Source organism: Heloderma suspectum, chromosome 15 (assembly GCF_057233095.1).
Source record: "Heloderma suspectum isolate Gila_16-S chromosome 15, 16-S_ref, whole genome shotgun sequence".
NCBI classification, from domain to species: Eukaryota; Metazoa; Chordata; class Lepidosauria; order Squamata; family Helodermatidae; genus Heloderma; species Heloderma suspectum.
This window is the reverse complement of record NC_139472.1, coordinates 21,323,768-21,341,365: the sequence shown is the minus strand read 5'-3', so window position 1 is coordinate 21,341,365 and position 17,598 is coordinate 21,323,768. Positions and strand designations below refer to the sequence as shown.

The following is a 17,598-nucleotide window of genomic DNA, read 5'->3' as shown; positions in this document are numbered from 1 at the left end:
ATTTGGAGCCTTGGAAACACGTAAAGCACTATCAACATAGATGGTAGTGCATATAGAATCGTAATCTACCCAATTCCCTGCCTATCTATATTAAAAAGTCTCTTCCTGTCACACTCTGGCGTGACTGAGAGACAACACTCATCCTTGCCCCATGCAAATAGAAGCAGGCTCAATTTGCTCTGTTTACCATCCTGTTCAATGGGGCAAAGTACAAACAGGATGCAATCCGCAAGTTGAGTGAGTGGCCAAAGTTGCAAGCCCCGTAGAAGTGGGCTTGTAAAGAGCCGGTTTAGTACCTATGCCCGGAGTGTTGGTGAGTTCTCTGGTTGCCTTCTTCCTTTCTGCCATCCCCTTTTATGGAGAAAAAGTTAAATGCTGCACTTGGGGTCAAGATCAACTTTTGGAGATAAGTAGAACCAAGAAGTTGCTTTTACAAGACTTGATGGCCTTGTAGGCCCCTTCCAACCCTACTATTCTATGATTCTACGTCACCAGCTGTTAACACAGCCCACCAAATCCCGTATCCTTTCAGACCCTCTAGCCGCCCCTGGGTTCTCTGTTCATTTTTGCCCTGTCTATCTTGCTTAGACTGAAAGACCCTTGGGTCAGGGCTTTCTCTCATCTGTGTTCTGTAGCATGCTCAACATATCATTGACAATGCTAAACTGCTATTGAATGTTACTTGTGTTTTCAGTAACGAAATTCTTAGCTTCCTTGAACTTTTAATAGGGTGCCAGCAAAAGCCCTATTCCTAAATGCCCCCCCCCCCCCGGGACTACCCACATGCATGCTAAACTTTTGCTGCTGCTTCATCCCCTTCCTTACCTGGTGCCCCTGCACCTTTTGTCTGCTTCCCCCAGTGGTTCCCATTGCTCATGCCTGCTTGGTGCCTCTAGGCACACTGTAGTATAGCCCATTCTCACCTTTACTAGAGCTGTGGGGTTTGAATTCAGTGATGACAGGTCAGGCAGCCTTTGCCAACCTGGTGCCCTCCATTGGCCATGCTGGCTTGGAATGCCGGGAGTTGTAGTCCAATGCATCTGGAGGCACCCGGTTAGGGAAGGCTGTATCAAGGCAAGGAACGTGTTCCATGATGAGAACACAAGAGAAGATGCCTAGCTAGCCAGCTAGAGTTGAAAGCCACAGGTGGGGAGCAGGTCAGAAAAGGGCTTGCCTCGGCAATAGTGTGGCCATGCGCCCTCTTGTACAGAGGACAGCACTCTACTTGGAGAGCTGTCCCGCCCAATTCCCGTTTAAAGAGAACAAGCCGTAAGAATAGTTGCCCATCTCCAGTGAACACCTGGACAGCAGGCTGAAGGATCAAGGACACGGGTCACCTGGCCACAGTCTTCCTCGCTATGGTGAGATGTACTGTATTTATATTTAAATTATAATAATAATGTCTAAATGTGCATCTATACATATAACTTAGGATGGCCAAACGTTATGCAGATTGCTGCCCTCTTTTGTCCTCTTGTTTTGGTGATTCACAAGCGGCCACCCTGCTCAGCAACATCTGGGCATCAGTTGAACTTTACTGCTGACCCTGCAGCTCCAACCCTTCATGCTTGTCCTCGCAGGGCGGATCCTGCTCATGTTTCAGTCAAATGCCTTTTCTTGAAAACAACAGGTGGGCCCTGATCTGCGAGACCTGCAGTCTGCCCTCCAGCACCTTCTTCCATTTCAGCTCATCAGTTTTATTGTTGCTGGTGGATCCTGTGTTGGGCGTCAGGGGTGTGAACTGAAGCATGGGGCTTTCGGCACAGAGCTGACTCCCAGGATCCAGCAGCGCTCCAGACTAGGGCAGCCACCAGGGTGCCATCCCACCGGGGTGCTTGATTCTTCTTGACCTCAGCAGATGCTGGGGCCTGCCTGTGGATGGACCCTCCTCAGAGCTGATAGTCCGGGGTCTGTGCTGGAATGCCTTCTCCTCTAAGGAAGTAGGTACGAGGGAGGAGGATGCTATCATGAGAGCAGCAGCCACTTTGGCTTGCCAGTGGCCTCAGGGTGACAGGTTCGAGTGGGGCTGACCCACCCGGTCCCCCTCCTTGGAGCAGAATTATTGATTAAGAGCACATGTTTAGGCCTGCATGCTAGGAATTCTTGGACTTTTTTCTGTCTAAACAGAAAACTGTCAAAACTGTGTGTACTGTCTGTGTATTTTTATGTAAATGGTTTTTACATTTTGTATACTGTATTTTTAATGGTTTCTAATCTTTGTAAACCACCACCTAGAGAGCTTCAGCTATGGGGCATTCTTGTTGTTGTTATTATTTTCAGCGATGGGGCGTTATTAGTAATAATGACAACAAAAACAACATAATAAACGTGCATCGGATTGCACCTTTATTTATTTATTTAGTAGTAGTATTTATATACTGCTTAATATAGTAAAATCTCTAAGTGGTTTATATAGAAGAATTAAAAATCTCAGATACAAATGCATATATAATACAACGCTAAAAACCTTTTAACGTTCAACAACAATAAAAGAGACAGTAAAATAGAGCAGCTTCATGATCATTATAAGCCAGGGAAAGCAAGTACATTTTCAGGAGGTGTGAAAAACACACCACATTTTCTGCCTCTTTCTACAGGGAAGGGGTGGGGGTTCCAGGAGGCAGTGCCACCACTGAGAAGGCCTCTTTTGAGATGATACGTAGTGACATTCTGTTGGTTCTGTAACAGCCAGCAAGGCCTCCCCTGAAGACCTTCGTGGTTGACTTGGTGTATATAGCCCTTCCTCTGAGTGCCTCTTCCAAGGAAGTCTCAGAATGTGGCAACAAGGGAGAGGGCCTTTTATGTGGTGGCCCCCCAATTCCAGAATGAGCTCTCCACTGAGGCCTGGTGCCAACACTGTCATCTTTTTGGTGCCAGGTTAAGACTGCCCTCTACTCCCAGGCATTTAATGGCATAAGATGGGGCACTTATGTTAGCTGTCTTGAACAGGCCTGGTATCCTATTGAAATTGTTTTTAGCTATTTAAATTGTTTTAAATTTTGTATGTTAAAGATTTTATACTATGTTTTATTTTGTATCTGTGGTTTGTAATTTCTATGAATTGTTGTGAACCGCCCAGAAAGTTTCAGCTATTGGTCAGTACAGAAATGAAACCAATAATAATAATAATAATAATAATAATAATAATAATGGGGAAGGCAGTCTGCTTTTGGCCCAAATGAAATATATATTGGGGTGAGGAGTGTGAGGGAGAACTTTGCATGAACCTGGACAGTTGCGGGTGCAGAGGGTATCACTCTTTCAGAGTGCCTGTCCTTGTGGGAGCGGCTTGCACCCCCGACTCACCGGCTTGGCTTCTTTTGCAGGCTACCTGTGTGAGCAGAGGCTGAGGAAGTCACGCTCCTTGCCCCCCTCTCGCTCGCGGATCATCTCCTCGCATGACGGAACCAGAGGCTTCCGTGGGGGCAGCCTTCTCTCTCTTGATGCTCACGGTGGAATGTCAGGTTATGTCTTGTGAATTTGCCTTCTTGAATGAAGTGCAGAAGGCAGGTGGGAGCGGGAGCAGGGCAGCAATACTGGAAAAACACCTGGAGTCCTCCCTACTCCGTCCCCAGCCAATGAATGATGTGTCGAATGGATAGAAGCAAGTGAGTGAACAGCCTGCCAGGGGCTTGGCAGATGAGCTGTCCATCTCTCTTTTCTCTGCATAGTCTTACTGCCTTTATCTTGAAAAAGCGCCCAGGATGAGGTTAAAGGACCAGTTTATTCCCTACGATAGCCTCTAAAATAGATTGGTTTGGGATGGGCGGTAGGAATGTGGATCTTTTATCCTGCTGGTACCTCATACATCAACCAGCATCCATTTTTCAAGGATCCACAGAAACTCCCTCAGAAAATGCAATTTTTTTAACCTAGATGCAAAGAAAACAAGCTTCAAGTGGAATTATGCAATATATTGACAGTTAAAATCGTGTTTAAATTGCGCAAGTTTTTCTTTCTGGCATAAAATCATTTTCAGGATGGCCATATTATCATCTTCATTGGAGGCGTAGTGAGAGCAGCCGGCCAGGCCAAGTGCCACAGTTGTTACAGCTTCCTGTTGATGCCATGCCTTCAGCCTAACACATTAAAGCCTATACCACCACTGGCAGGGCAAGAGAAGCCCACTGGCAGGGCAGGAGAAAATCAGAGGTGTTACTCTGGCCAGCTGCTGCTGACAACCAGATGGCAACCACCAGCAAGGTTTACTGGGAAGCCTCTTCTGAGCAGGAGTCATCCGCTTGATCAGGGAGAGCATGGAATGTTAGCAGCAGTAGCCTGGAAGGTCACCAACCATTCGTAATTCACCCTGGGTGGGGGTTGATGGACTGGGAGGCTGCCACAGAAAGATACAACTATGTCACTACCCCTTTCTGCTCCAGGAGTCAAGATAGGGGCATTTCCCAAAAGATGCTGCAAGCTCTGGGGAAGTCGAGCTAGCCCAGACCTGGCAGGCTCGAGAGCCCCAAAGACCTGCGGCAGGATTTTCCTCATTTCTAGCTGTTGCACCCAGCCATGAAGCAACAGTAAGCAACAACTTCCATGAGGCTTGTAGCTCAACTTCCATGAGGCTTGTAGCGCCCATGCAGCTGAGACTGCTTTCCCACCTAGACACGTCTCTGCTCTTCAATATATGATCCTTCTCTAGTTGTTGTTGTTAAAGTTGCCTGAGCCAATTTGCCACACCTGGGAGAATATTAGGCGGATTGAGGATCAAATTAAGGGCAGCTATCCTGGAAACAGCATGTATATATGCACGGTGCAGTCAAACCCCTAGGCTACCTTGGTCCCAAATTCCATGTCAGATCAAGAATGTCATCAGGGAATGTGGAATGCAGTGCATTTCACAGAACTGGTGAAGGACCAAAAGACTAAAGGCCTTTGTTTTTGAACCACTCATGCAGCAGTGCCCCACAGACCAGTCCAGACAGTTGCAAGCAGGAACACAAGGAAGCTGCCTTAGACTGAGTCAGACCGTTGGCCTGCCAAACTCTTGGTCAGAGTGAGGCCTCTCTTCTGACCCCTCTACCTCAGAGCTTTTTAATTGGAGATGCCAAGCATCTGAACTGGGCAGTGGGTCTTCATAAGTCCAGGCAAATGGTTGGTTTTGGTTGATAAGCCACTGCCAGGCTCTGGAACTCCCTGCCAAGGAAGGCTAGGTTGGTGCGCCCTCTCTTGTCCTTTTGCTGACAAGCAATTCAGGCAGGCCTTTGGCATATAAGCTGGTCTCTCGCTAAAGGGTTTTTTAATTGGTCGAGTGCCGTTTGTTTCTGTTATTGTGTATTTTAATTGTTTTAATTATTTTGTTTCCATGTTACATTTTAATTCAGATTTTGTTTTTAGTCTGCATTCTATTGCTAGCTGCCTTGAGCACGATTTTCAATAAAATAAATAAATAAATAAATAGATAGCCACAGAGGCAGTGAGCACAAAGTACAAACCAGGACCCTGGACAGATCACAGTGGAGTAGGGAGCAAAGTCAAGTCCAAGAAGCAGCTATTCAGTGTTGCTCCAGCACTTGCCAAAAGCTGAAATACTCCTCTGCAATGCTGTGTAACCTTGCCTCCAGGGGGAGGATCTGCTCCCAGTTAAAGGGGCAGTGCTCTCTGATGGGCATTGCCGTGACTCCTGCGATACCCGCTGCCGCCTTGAGAAGTGATGGGATAGCAGCTGCGGGAGCTCGTTCGTGGCCATTGGTGCAGCCCCGACATCAGCTGGTCATGAGCTAGATGAGAAACAGCCATCAGCAAACCCGTCCCCATGGACAAAGAGGGCAGGAAATGGAATGCTGCTCAGAAGTTTTGTTCCTCGGCTGTGCTAGCCCTTCCCTTCTCAAACCATCATGTGTGCACCGCTCTAGGTCAATATTTTCTATCAGCTAAATTTGTCTGGGCAGAAGCTTTCCGGTAGCAGTAGAGGCAGCTGTGACTTTAGAGCTGCATTTCACTCTGTGGTAAGCTGCATTGATCAGGCTTTTCAGAGAGGAAAAGAATGCTTCCAGCTGGGAAAGTTAAGCTACCTTCTTTGGATCCTCTGGGAATGTCTTGAAGAAGGTAGAGACATTTTTCCCACTGAAAATATTGCTATCTAGCCATGCATGCACGACAGTCCAAATCTGAAGGGTCAGTGCCACAAAGGAATTACATTTCTGGGCCCTAACGTCTCATTTCCTGCCATTTTTGTCCATGGGAGACAATTGAGTGGATACACTTGTTTCTTACCCAGTACCATTTTGACCAATTGTGATACAGCACAGATGACCACTTGAAGAACTCCAGTTACATGCAAGCAAACTGTCTTTCTGGGAAGGAAGCCTCTTTTGGAGCATTTGAATGTGCCTTGTGGACTGAGGAGGATGAGGGAGCTGACTCCCATCAAGCTCATATCCCCTTTTGCATCTGCCCAGATCTTCTCACTCCTACAGCTGTGTACAAGCCCGTCTAATCTTGCGCAGCACCCATCCCTTTCAGTAATGCTTGTGCAGGAGATTCCAGTTGTGCTCCATGTTAATTAGCCTTTAAAAGGCTTTGCATCTTCAGGTAGGGCTGGGGAAAACTTTGGAAATCTGTAGAACTACTGCCAGTCCAGGCAAAGCAGCCATTCGCAGCCTAGTGCCATGGTGGCTGGGGTGGATGGATGTTGCCGTCCAACACATCAGGCTGGGAGCAAGGGCAGACAGTACCTATCTAGGTGGACCAATGTTCTGACTTGGCAAAAATCACGTTCCGATGTTTCTGTGTCTTCCATACTCCTTGTTCTCCTTTTGCGTTGCCTCCGATGGTCGCGCTTTTCTCTGTTTCTTGCCTGTGTTGTTGCTGTTGAAGAAGTATATTATTTTATTTGCAGAGTTGTTTCCCACCACAAAGAGAAGAAAGGCCCATATCAAATGAGAAAGGGAACAATACAAAAATGTGGCTAACTGGTGTGTTGAAAATTAGTCTCCCAAATGAAATAAATCTGGATAGATAAAACAGCAAATTAATAACTTAATACTCAGCCATTCAGCAGAATAACGTGTAGCTAATTCAGTAACGTAGTCTTCAGTACCAAACTTAAAGCCTTTCTTTTGAGAGCTAATGGAATTTGAAAGGAGGGCAAAGGTAGCCACGGTTTTAATTGCATTTTTATCTTTATTGCCCAGCAGAAAAAGGGCTATTTTTTCTTATTAAGCAAACAGAGAATGCCACTGGTTTATAAGATGCATTCAAACAGGTAACATTCCCCCCCACCGCCCCGTAATTCCCATTTGACACAACTGAGGGACAAGACGACTGATCTTCTTTGGTGTTATTATCTGTTGGTTTTCAACGTGACCTCTTTGTGCATCTTCCAGCTGGAAACGTGTGCCAGGCCCAAAAACTGGCAGATGTGGACAGTGAGCTGGCGGCCATGCTCTTCTCTCACTTGTGTGAAGTCAGCGCAGCCTTCCAGCACACCAGCCGAGAGGCCAGCGTCACCCAGAGGCGGAAGCTGGAGAGGATGCTGTTGGTGCGGAGGCGGGAGTCCCAAGAGGGCGACTGTGGGAAGAAAGCCAGCCACATCTTGGTGAGGGACATTAACACCTGATGCACAAGCTGCCTTGTTTTGAGATAGGCTGGGCTACTTCAGTGTGCAGTTCATGGCGCTGCCTTTGAAGATGGACTGGTCACTTCAGCTAGTGCAGAATGGGACCAAATTACTTGAAAGACCGCCTTTGCGCATAGCAGCCTGCCTGCACTTTAAATCAGCAACAGAGAGCCTTCTCCCTTGTCCACCTTTGAGGACAGTTATGTGGGCAAGTACATGAGAGAGGGCCTTTTCCTTAGTGGCCCCACACCTCTGGAATGGGTTGCCATCAGGAGTCCATCAGGCCCCATGATTGCAAGCTTTTAGGAAGGCCCTGAAGACTTAGTTCTTTTCTCTGGCCTTCTGATTATGTTTTACTGGAATGTTCTAGTCTGTAGCTGCAATGGTGCTGTAGATTTTAATACTGTCTAAGCCAGATATTTTACTGTTTTTATGAATTTTTGCTGTTTTATCACAATCTGTTTTTATCATATAGAATGTTATTGTTTTGGGAGGGCTCCAAAAAGACCATAATGTAGGGGCCAGGCAAGCCTCTGTTGGGAGGCTTTCACAACTGGGGTGCCATGACTGAAATGACCCCCTCTTTAGTAGCCACCCACCTCACTTCATTTGGCAGGGGAACCTGGAAAAGCGCCTTTGAAAATTACCTTATGGGTCTAGGGAGGTATATATGGAAGGAGACGATCCTTCAGGCAACCAGACCCTAAGTCATTCAGGGCTTTGAAAGTTAATGCCAGCACTTTAAATTGGGCCTGAATGGATTGGCAGCCAGTGCAGAACCAAGGTGACTGTTGCACCCTTCTAGCTGTAACTGTTTCTCTGGATAAGGCTGTGCTCGGGCCTTCTGTAGCAATGAGGTAAGTAGGTAAGTAGAGGCCTGCATTCACTTTCTTGTCTAGCTCACAGGAAGGAGAAGAAGCCCCTCCCCTCCCAGCATTTCTTGGGTGATTCACCTGGCACCTTTCCTTTCCCTCAGGGTCGGCATGAGGACCGTGTTCAGCACTCCAGGGACCTTCAGATCATTGAGGCTTACCGGGAGCGCATCAAAGCAGAGAGCATTGCCAGCATGCTGAGCCAGGCCATAACCACCCACCACACCATCTACACTGCCTTTGGCATGGCCGAGTTTTTTGAGTTTGCCCTGAAAAACCCGTATAACGTCCAGCACACGGTTACCATCAAGATCGACAACCCAGAGCTCAGGTAGGATTCGAAGAGCAAGGGTTATCATAGGCAGGGAAGGACGCCTGCTGAGAATCTTCTTGTTTGTGCTTTGTGAATGCCAGCATTGGTGTGCTCTTGAGAGGAAGGCAACAGCATTTCAAAGACCAGAAAGGCCATGCCAAGCGGCCTGGACAAAGCTGTCAGGGGAGGCGCATGATTAATTATGATAATGCTAAGCATTTATGTCTATAAAGACTTGGGCAGTATAGAAATGTAATAAATAAATACATATGTCTATTTATTTTTAGATAACCCAAATTTATATATCGCTTTCCAAAGAGTTACCAAAGCGGTGAACATGCAGTATCACTGTCACAAAAACACAACAATAAAACACTTGATCAAATAAAGTGCATTTCCAGTGTTCAGATTGCACCATGTGAGTTATCTCAGTAATCCACACAACAAAGGTGTTATTTAGGAAAAGCCCTCACAAACCAGTAAGGTAGGCCAAGTATTCATTGGTTTATCAAATGCATAACCTGCCTTTCCAGTACCAATGGTACTCAAGCCAGCTGACAACAATACAAGTCAAGATAAAAAACAAAATTATAATCAGTGGGAGGTGTCCATCCAGCCTGTAAGCTTCTCCCCTAGGCCCAGCTCCCTCTCCCTAGCCCTCCCCAGACATGAAAATCCTTTATCTCCCATCAGCAGCTGATGAAAGATAAGAGATTTCCCCTACTCTTTCCCCGACCCCACATACTATTTTTAGGCCTTTTAAAAGCCTAATTGGCAATTGCAGCCATTTTGAGAAGTGGAGTGTGTGTGTGTGTGTGATCTGGGCAATCGAAGGGGGGGGGCACTTGGCAGCAGTGGGATGGTCCCACCCACTTTGGGATGCAGACCCTAATGAGCAAATTTGATCCTTGGTCTGAGAAATATTCCCCACCCTTGCCTTAGTCCCTAAACCCTACTGTAATTAAGCCTAAATATGTGTAACTGAACTAAATGCATCTTCTTCCCTTTCTCCCCCTTGTCTCCATTTCCCTCCCCTTTCTCTGTCTTTTATGTGTCAAATTTAGATTGTAAGCTCCATGGGGCAGGGACCTGCCCTCTTATACTTGTTAAAGCCCCATGCACATGGATGATGCCATACACGTAAATTATATGAGAAGCCACAGGGTTTCTTCAGTCACCCTGAGTTTCAAGCAGAATCAGTTTCCCCATCCACTATTCACAGGGAAAGCTAACCCATGCTCCCCCTTTCTCTGCTGCCTCCTTGCTGCAGAGATCGATGGCATCCCTCAGGTTTAATTTTGAGATGGATTGCAAGTTGCGAGAGAGGAATTCCTCTCTCTCAAAGTAAATAGCCACCTCTGAGCATTTTTGTTTTTTGGGCTTCTTCCGCACAGTGTCATTGTGGACACCAGAGAATGGAGGCATTTTAAGGAACTGACCCAAACTGTCACCCCATTGGAGGAGGACATGTTTCACCTTCATGACAACGGCTCACCTCAAGTCTACCTGCGTCCCAAGGAGACAGTCCACATCCCCTTCAAATACCAAGCCTTCTCCACTGAGCACACTGCCATGATGCAGGTAGAGAAATGTCCAATGCTTTCTCTTTAACATATTCCTCATGTATTTGCTTTCAAGATGGGCTGCACAAGTACAACATCAAGTTCTCATATAGCCTAGTTAAAGGAATCACATAGCATGTAAACCAACACAGTTTCGCCTACACAGTGCTTTTTTCTGGTTTAAAATTGGAGGCATACTTTACACTCAAAGATGTATGTGCATATTTTTTAACCAGCTCCCAGAATCTCTCTTGCAATTGCAGGATGCCTCTGTTCATACTGTGTGAAGGAGGGAATGAAGCAAGCTGGGGCAGGGGTGTGTGTGGGGGTGGCGGGCTTTGGCTCACCTAGAGTACAGAGAGTTACCCTATTCCTTTACCTCTTCAGCACCTGGTTCTCTCCCTTACCTGAGAGAGCCAGATTAGAACAGATTCGTCCTTGGCATCCTTCCTCTCCTGCCTTTTATATGCAACTTCCCAGCCACACCTGCATCCCTTTCCTTGCTCATGAGAAGGCCCTTACTCCCAAGCCAGTTATTGCTCATGAAGATGTGTCCCTCTGGCATAAGGGAGCCCCTTCTGACTTCCCTCAAGCTCCCCTCCCCACTCAGCCCATAGTGCCTCTCAGCATCTCTTCCCCCTCCTTTTGCCCAGTCACTCTGGATTGGGTCTCACTTTCTGGGCAAAGAAAATGCTTCTGGGATTCTCCTGCACTTGTCAGCTGTCACTGCCCACATATTGATAAAGAGTAGTGAGGGGCAAACTTACCCCAACAGAAATCATAATTTGCTCAAGTTATGAGTTCCTTGGTCCAATCTTGGACAAAAGTTCTCCATTCTTCGGAGGTCCTCATTGTGTACATACGAATAGTTGTGCATGCGCATCCATAAAGTCCATCTTGGGATCTTTAGTGTGGCATCATGGCGTGCGTCATGACATCATGCGTCATGACATCATGTTCCCTTTTCGGATCGGCTGTTTTCACATGCCCGGCTGTTTACCCTACAGTCGGTAGGGAGCCAGTGGAGCTGGTGTGAGTGGCTGTGGTGTCAGCAATGCAAGTAGGGGCTGTCAAAGGGGCGCCTCCATCTGTCGAAGCCCACACCTCCTCCTCAGGTGCCAGTTACCCCAGGCTGAACCACTCCCTCCCAACACTCTCCTCCTCCTCGCATTCACTTTCCAGTATCCCTCTAGAGTAAACCAAACAAGAAAAAAGTCTGCCCAATTCCCAAGAGAAATGGCCTTCATTGACTTGCTGGATACAGAAATGAAACCAAAAAGAAATGTCGAACGAAAGATAGCTATTAACCTATGTAGCTGTTCCTTCAAATATGATTAGTTTGTTGGAGGATTTCAAGTCCAAACTTTTACACTGTTTGGTTTGGATAATAGCAACTAAAGGGTTAAAGTGATATCGTTCCACAAGCATGAGCATTGGAAACAGGACACTTCCACATCCTTCAGAAAGTAAAGGGTTAAGCCAACCAACATCAGGACATGCGCAGAAATGGCAGAGTTCAGATGCTTAGCCATGCAGTCTGTGGAGGCGCAAAACATCACTTTTGGTTTGGATAATGAAACATAAAGTTTGTTAGATAGCCGCCCAGGCTCGGCACACATGCAGGCATTGCAAAAACGTAATAGCTTTGCTAATGAATCACCTAATTTAGAGTTTCAGTGGCATCCCTAGAAAGAAAGGGGGGCAGTGCTGCACAGGCGTCCTCACTGTGAGAGGCATCTAGTAGTGGGAACACCCCACATGGTGGCTTTGTGTTTCAAGACATGCATCAGCTCCTCTAAGTCCATTGGCCCGCAGCTTGAAAATCACAGTTCTTGGGAGAATTTCTCCCTTTATGCTCCTCAGCCGCTTTCTTCAAGGCTACCTGAGACTCAGGCAACAGATTCTGTCTAGACACAGTTTATTTCCACAACCCCCCCAAAAGAAAGTTGATGTTCTCGCAGATGATAGAACAACTTCCAAGTATCTGGAAAGGCCTGTCCAAGGAAGGGATGCTGAGTCATCCTAGGAGTAGCCCCATACACAAGACATTAACTCTGAAGCCCTTGTCGCCAATCGACCACCATGGGAAACAGGTTGCTGGCCTAGATGGACCTTTGGCCTGATCCAGCAGGGCTCTTCTTACATTTTTAGGCAAAGCGCTTTGTGCAGCTCTATTTCCAGAAGAAGGTGGGTGGCTGCTCATGGCTTCACATGAGCAGCTCCATCCTGTCCCATTTTCTCTGCTGCCGTCTGACACCGGCTGAATTTCCCGTTTACTTTTCTCTCTCCTCCTCTCCTCTCTAAAAGAGTCCTGTTAAGTGGCCAAGAGGCAAAATCACACCATCGCTTTGTCAGGGGTGTTAGCCGAGTGTCAGGCTCCTCTGAAAAAAGATGCTCAGCCAAATGTTTCACTGTGGCCTCCATCCCAAAGTAGGACACTCAAGACCCGAGGAGAAATCATATCCAGCAGTTTTGCCCAAGGTCCATCTCTTGGCCCCAAGGAGGGAGGGGCGGGATTGTCACCGGATTTGTCTGTTGGAGGTTTTCCTCAGCTAAGGTGACTTGCTGTTCTTCTCCAACCCAAAGGTGCTGCCATCTTGAAATGTTTTCTTTAGGCAGGGGTTACCTAAGTTTACATAAAAACAATGGAGTCATGTGCCACTTTCAAGAATAATAAATGCATTATGGCATAAGCTTTCATGCATTTGATTGCCTCCAAGGGTGCTTCCAGATGAGGCTCTCATCATGCCATTGTCCTGCCTCATTCACAGAATATTACAAAGGGCGGCGGGGAGCATCTAGACAATGTCATCTTCCACTCGTAACCCTCTCTTGTTTTCCCACCACCTCTTCTGTATTTTTTCTTGCCACAGCAAATCTGTGAAGGAAAGCATTACAGAATAGCTGTACAATGCCTTTTCACTGGTAGTGCTAGGAGCCCTCGGTCTGGAAACAGTCCAAGTGACCACGCAAGGAGGTTGTGTAAACTGGGTGAGAGTTTGAGCTTTTTCTGCCTTCTGAGGTATCACAAAAGACATGCACGCACTGTCATCAGCATATAAGAGTAGACATAAGGACTAGTGACATTGCTCATTTTATTTTGCAAGGCTGGTTTTATACTGAAGCATCAGTATCCGGCTGTCACAATATATTTTAAATTAACCATATTAACATCCTCCTGAGGAAGTTTGGAGTGACACCAGCACTGTATCCTTTTAGGTGCTGGGTGAACAAGTTTCTCTTTGCTCAGGCATTGTAACCGTGATTAGAACTGGTTGATGAGTTTTGTTTTAATTCCTCTCAGTTTTATGGCTTGATGTTTCATTGTGTTTTTACTACTGTATGCATAATGTTATGTTTGTGTAACTCCCCTGGAACCCACTTAGGTTAACAAAGGGTGGTCTAGAATTTTTTCAAAAAAGAATAATTAGGACTGCAACACTTACAGATTTATGCATGCCTACTTAGAAGTAAGTCCCATTGAAATTCAGTGAGACCTACTCCCATGCAAACATGTATAAGATTGCATTAATCAATTAATTGGCCAGATCAGCCTTACCCAACCTGGTGCCCTCCAGATGTTTGGGGTAGCCCAAAACATGCATTTGCAGAACCACTTCATAATTTTTAGCATATACTTGGTGTTAGAACTGCTATTGGACCCATCTTAGGTCAGGCTGTGACCCAGTACTGCAGGGGTAGTGCATCTCCGACTCTTGGACCAAATGCAGACCTGTCAGTCTGGACTCTCCCCAGCCACACTCCTTATGGCCCTGTTCTGGATTATTGGTATCATTGACTCTGTCCTGCTCTGTCCTCCAACTATAAAGCTGATGGAGGGAACCTTGCACAAGTCGGGGGAGGAAAATGCCTGGATGACACTCTCTCTCCTGTTATGTGCTGGGCGAAGTTAAAAGGCACATCCACGTACTTTGGGCTTTGCCTCCATCCACTGCTGGATTGCAGGCCCCAACAGGGAACAAGTCAAGATAATGCAGAGCTCACAGGGAAAAGGCTGCACCCAGGCATCTCCCTTCCCCAACTCTTGTAAGGGTCCCTCCATCAGCTTTGAATAATATCATAAAGTTTTTGGTGGGGAAGCCCTAAGACAAAGTGTTGAAAACCAGAGAAATTCAATTCATATAAACATTCCAGTTCTCCCGAAATTTCTAGAATCTCCTTAAAGCTGGATCACCACAAGAATGTTATTTTAAATGGTCCTCAAATAGGGGTGTGCAAGCTTCAGATTTGGACTTCCGAAACATGGAGGCCATATTGTGCACAGTTTGTCATTTTGTGATACCCCAAGACTCCCAGACTGCAACGTCTCATTTCACCACTAGGGAGCGCTAGTGGTGAAATCATTAGCCACATCTGGAGGTAGCTAGGAGGGCCTCCTCTCTTTTCTCCCTTTTATAATATATTCTGACCACATCTTCCCACCTCCCCGGGAGCCCTGTCCTCACTTTTTCTTAAAGTCAGAGGCACCTCAGATAGGACTAAGCCATTCACTTGCATTCGCTTCCTCGTAGACAAATGAGCACAGAATCCTGCTCTCTTATTGGCTGCTCCTTGGGAGGGATGGTGTGGTGTACAATCCAATTAGAAGTGTTTACCAAAAATTTCCCATGTTCCCCAGCACACCCTGGTTGTGAAAAAAGATATTGCATTCTGGGAGTCTTAAGGGTATCACAAAATGGCTGCTGTGCTTCAGAAGTCTGAATCCGAAGCTTCCATACCCCTACTCTCAAACCCCATGGGTTTCTTGCACTTTGGAGGGGGTTCCTGGTACAAGAAAACCATGATTTCCAGTGTGAGACAGCAAGAGAGAGGGAAAGAGAGAGAGACTACACACTTGTTCCCTGCAGCCTGTTTGTTTTAAGCATTGCAGGACTGTGCTGAAAATGTAAAGCTTGAAGAGTGCTTTCATTTCACTGCCGTGCCATCTCTTTGATTTCCAGCAAGGTCCCACTGAGCTGACATTCAGCGAAGGCAGGAAGGATGCTGCGACCCCCTGGAAGTCCAGTGGTGCGCAGACAAAACACATCAAGGTAATTGCAGCGTGGCAGGCTGGAAGGGCTACCGTTTAAGGAATTGGAGGTGGCAGGGCTTTGCGAATGCTCACGGCTCTTCTGATTTGGTGGTTCTATCTCCCTTGGAGTGATGCATTCTTCATACAGGAAAGTTAACATAGTGGTGATGGTGGTGCAGGCCTAAGTGGAATGACTGGGGGGGAGTGCTCTTGCACTCCCCCCCCCCCAGAGCTTGTTCCAGACTTGCAACCCACCACCACACCTGTCTTTTGTTCTGCAAAACTTGTAACAGCTCTGACCTCAACGGAATACCTTAGTAAGGGTCTAGGCAGTGAAATTTCCTCCATCCGTGTGATGACTTTAAAATGACCCCACCGTGAGCTTGTTCAAGTATTCATTCATTCATTCATTCATTCATTCATTCATTCATTCATTCATTTCCTTTTAGACATGTTACACCCACCCTTTTTCCTCTATGGAAGACAAGCCCTCCATCCTCTGGAAAGACTGTTGTAAAAGTAGTGGTCAGTGAGAGAAGGCTTGAAGATAGCCCCTTTCTGGCCTTAGCACTTAGTGCCACATGGGCTGTATAGCTCAGTGGGTCCCCCCACCCTGCCCCACTTTACAAAAAGATTCCTGGACCTGTGGAAAAAGCCTTGCCTTCTGCCTGGGATCACAAGGTCCGCTTATCCCTTAAAGAATAAGTATTTAGCAAAACCTGTCCATGTGTTTTGTTATCAGGACTTATTTCTAGCCATAAGGGCTAGAAACTTGCTTTTTTTCAAAACACATGCATACATAATAATCCTTCATATGCTCAGCAATTTTTGCCCCTTACCGGATTTCTTAACACCCTCATCCCCACAAGGAGAATACACCAATTTTCATGGGAAGGTCTACATGTTTGTAAGTTCATCAGCATTGACTATGGCTTCTCACATCATCGACTTCTCTCTTGTGGTTGATGACTAGGTCTCCTTCACAGCAAGTGGTGGCAAGCCCATTGCCATCCTCAGTGTGAACGTAGAATCCCAGCCCCATGTGGTGGATCAGACTTTTCGTTTCTATCACCCAGAGCTCACCTTCCTGAAGAAGTCCATCCGTTTGCCTCCACAGAGCACGCTTCCAGGTAGGTCTGCAGCCCTCCCCATGTCAGGGTAGAAAAAGACACATTAAAAACAACCAGTTCAACAACACAGCTCCGATCCCATGTGGGGTCTCCAATCAGCTGCTGATTGGAAATTAGAGTTTTTCCCTGCTCAGCATTTGACAAACACTCCCTTTCTTGACGCTAAGGGAAAGCTTTTCCCTGCTCAGCTCTGACAAAGGAAGCTGAGAAATACCCCTCTTCCCAGCTGATCTGCATGGATTGTTGAGGAGCAGGAGAAGAGAAGTGTGTGTGTGTTTGTGTATGAATAGTATGGATGGTTCTGTGTGTGATCTGTCTGGGCTGAGTATGTGTGTTTGAAGGGTATGTGTGTATATGAGACAGACAGACAGACAGACAGACAGACAGAATGTGTGGAGGGCCCGCATGCCTCCAATAGCCCCATCTACTCTTGGCATATGGCTTCCATCATCCCGGCCAGGGGCCAGTTCAGCCCTTGGGCCAAGAAAGGTTCCCTGCTCCTGCTATACATGAATCAGAACTGGAAGGATGTGTTCTCCAGTGCTGTGAAACTAAAACTAGAGGGTGCTAAAATCTGGGAAACTGGAAGCTCTTTGGGCTCAAAAAAGCTCGTGGAAGATCTGCAGTTCAAAGCCACCTGATCACCCTAGCCCTTGGTTTCTCATTTGTGCAGTGGGGATAACCACCGTTTCCTGGCTTTATTAGAAAAAGAAAAATCTTGAGCTTGTCACATTCAGTAGAAGTTGGTGTGGCTGGTGGGAGGAGAGAGATTTGATTTATGTCTAAGAGAAGCAAGGTCAGAGATGGTATTGATACAGCCAGCTTCTGTGGGAATAATCGGGCCTTGTGGTCCATTTGTTTTCCTTGTCAGGTGCCCCAGTGGGCGAGCCAGGTGGAGAACCAGAGCTGTTTGTGCGCTGTAGTGACCCCAACATCATCTGTGAAACCAAGAAAATGGTAATACGTACCAAAACAAGTGTCCCTGGCAGGGTCGGTGGTTATTGCAATTTGCTAAGGCAGAATTCAGTGTGCTTGCCACTGTGGCCACAGAAGCAAACTGTAGAGTCTGCTCAAACCACTAGCAGGGTCCCTCTGTGGGAGGGGTGATCACATGACTGAGGT

The 17,598-nt window shown here is 46.7% G+C and overlaps 1 protein-coding gene across 6 annotated transcripts in view; it reads left to right on the top strand.

Annotated features, from left to right (window-relative positions):
• NPHP4 (nephrocystin 4) overlaps nucleotides 1–17,598 on the top strand; it is a 178,476-nt gene that overhangs the window by 146,237 nt on the left and 14,641 nt on the right. For all 6 annotated transcript variants that reach the window (XM_084821968.1, XM_084821969.1, XM_084821967.1 and 3 more), the window contains 7 exons: nucleotides 3,327–3,464; nucleotides 7,335–7,546; nucleotides 8,544–8,770; nucleotides 10,147–10,333; nucleotides 15,276–15,365; nucleotides 16,320–16,476; nucleotides 17,348–17,433. In XM_084821968.1, coding sequence (XP_084678094.1) covers nucleotides 3,327–3,464; nucleotides 7,335–7,546; nucleotides 8,544–8,770; nucleotides 10,147–10,333; nucleotides 15,276–15,365; nucleotides 16,320–16,476; nucleotides 17,348–17,433 — 1,097 coding nt within the window. The remainder of the gene's footprint in view (nucleotides 1–3,326; nucleotides 3,465–7,334; nucleotides 7,547–8,543; nucleotides 8,771–10,146; nucleotides 10,334–15,275; nucleotides 15,366–16,319; nucleotides 16,477–17,347; nucleotides 17,434–17,598) is intronic.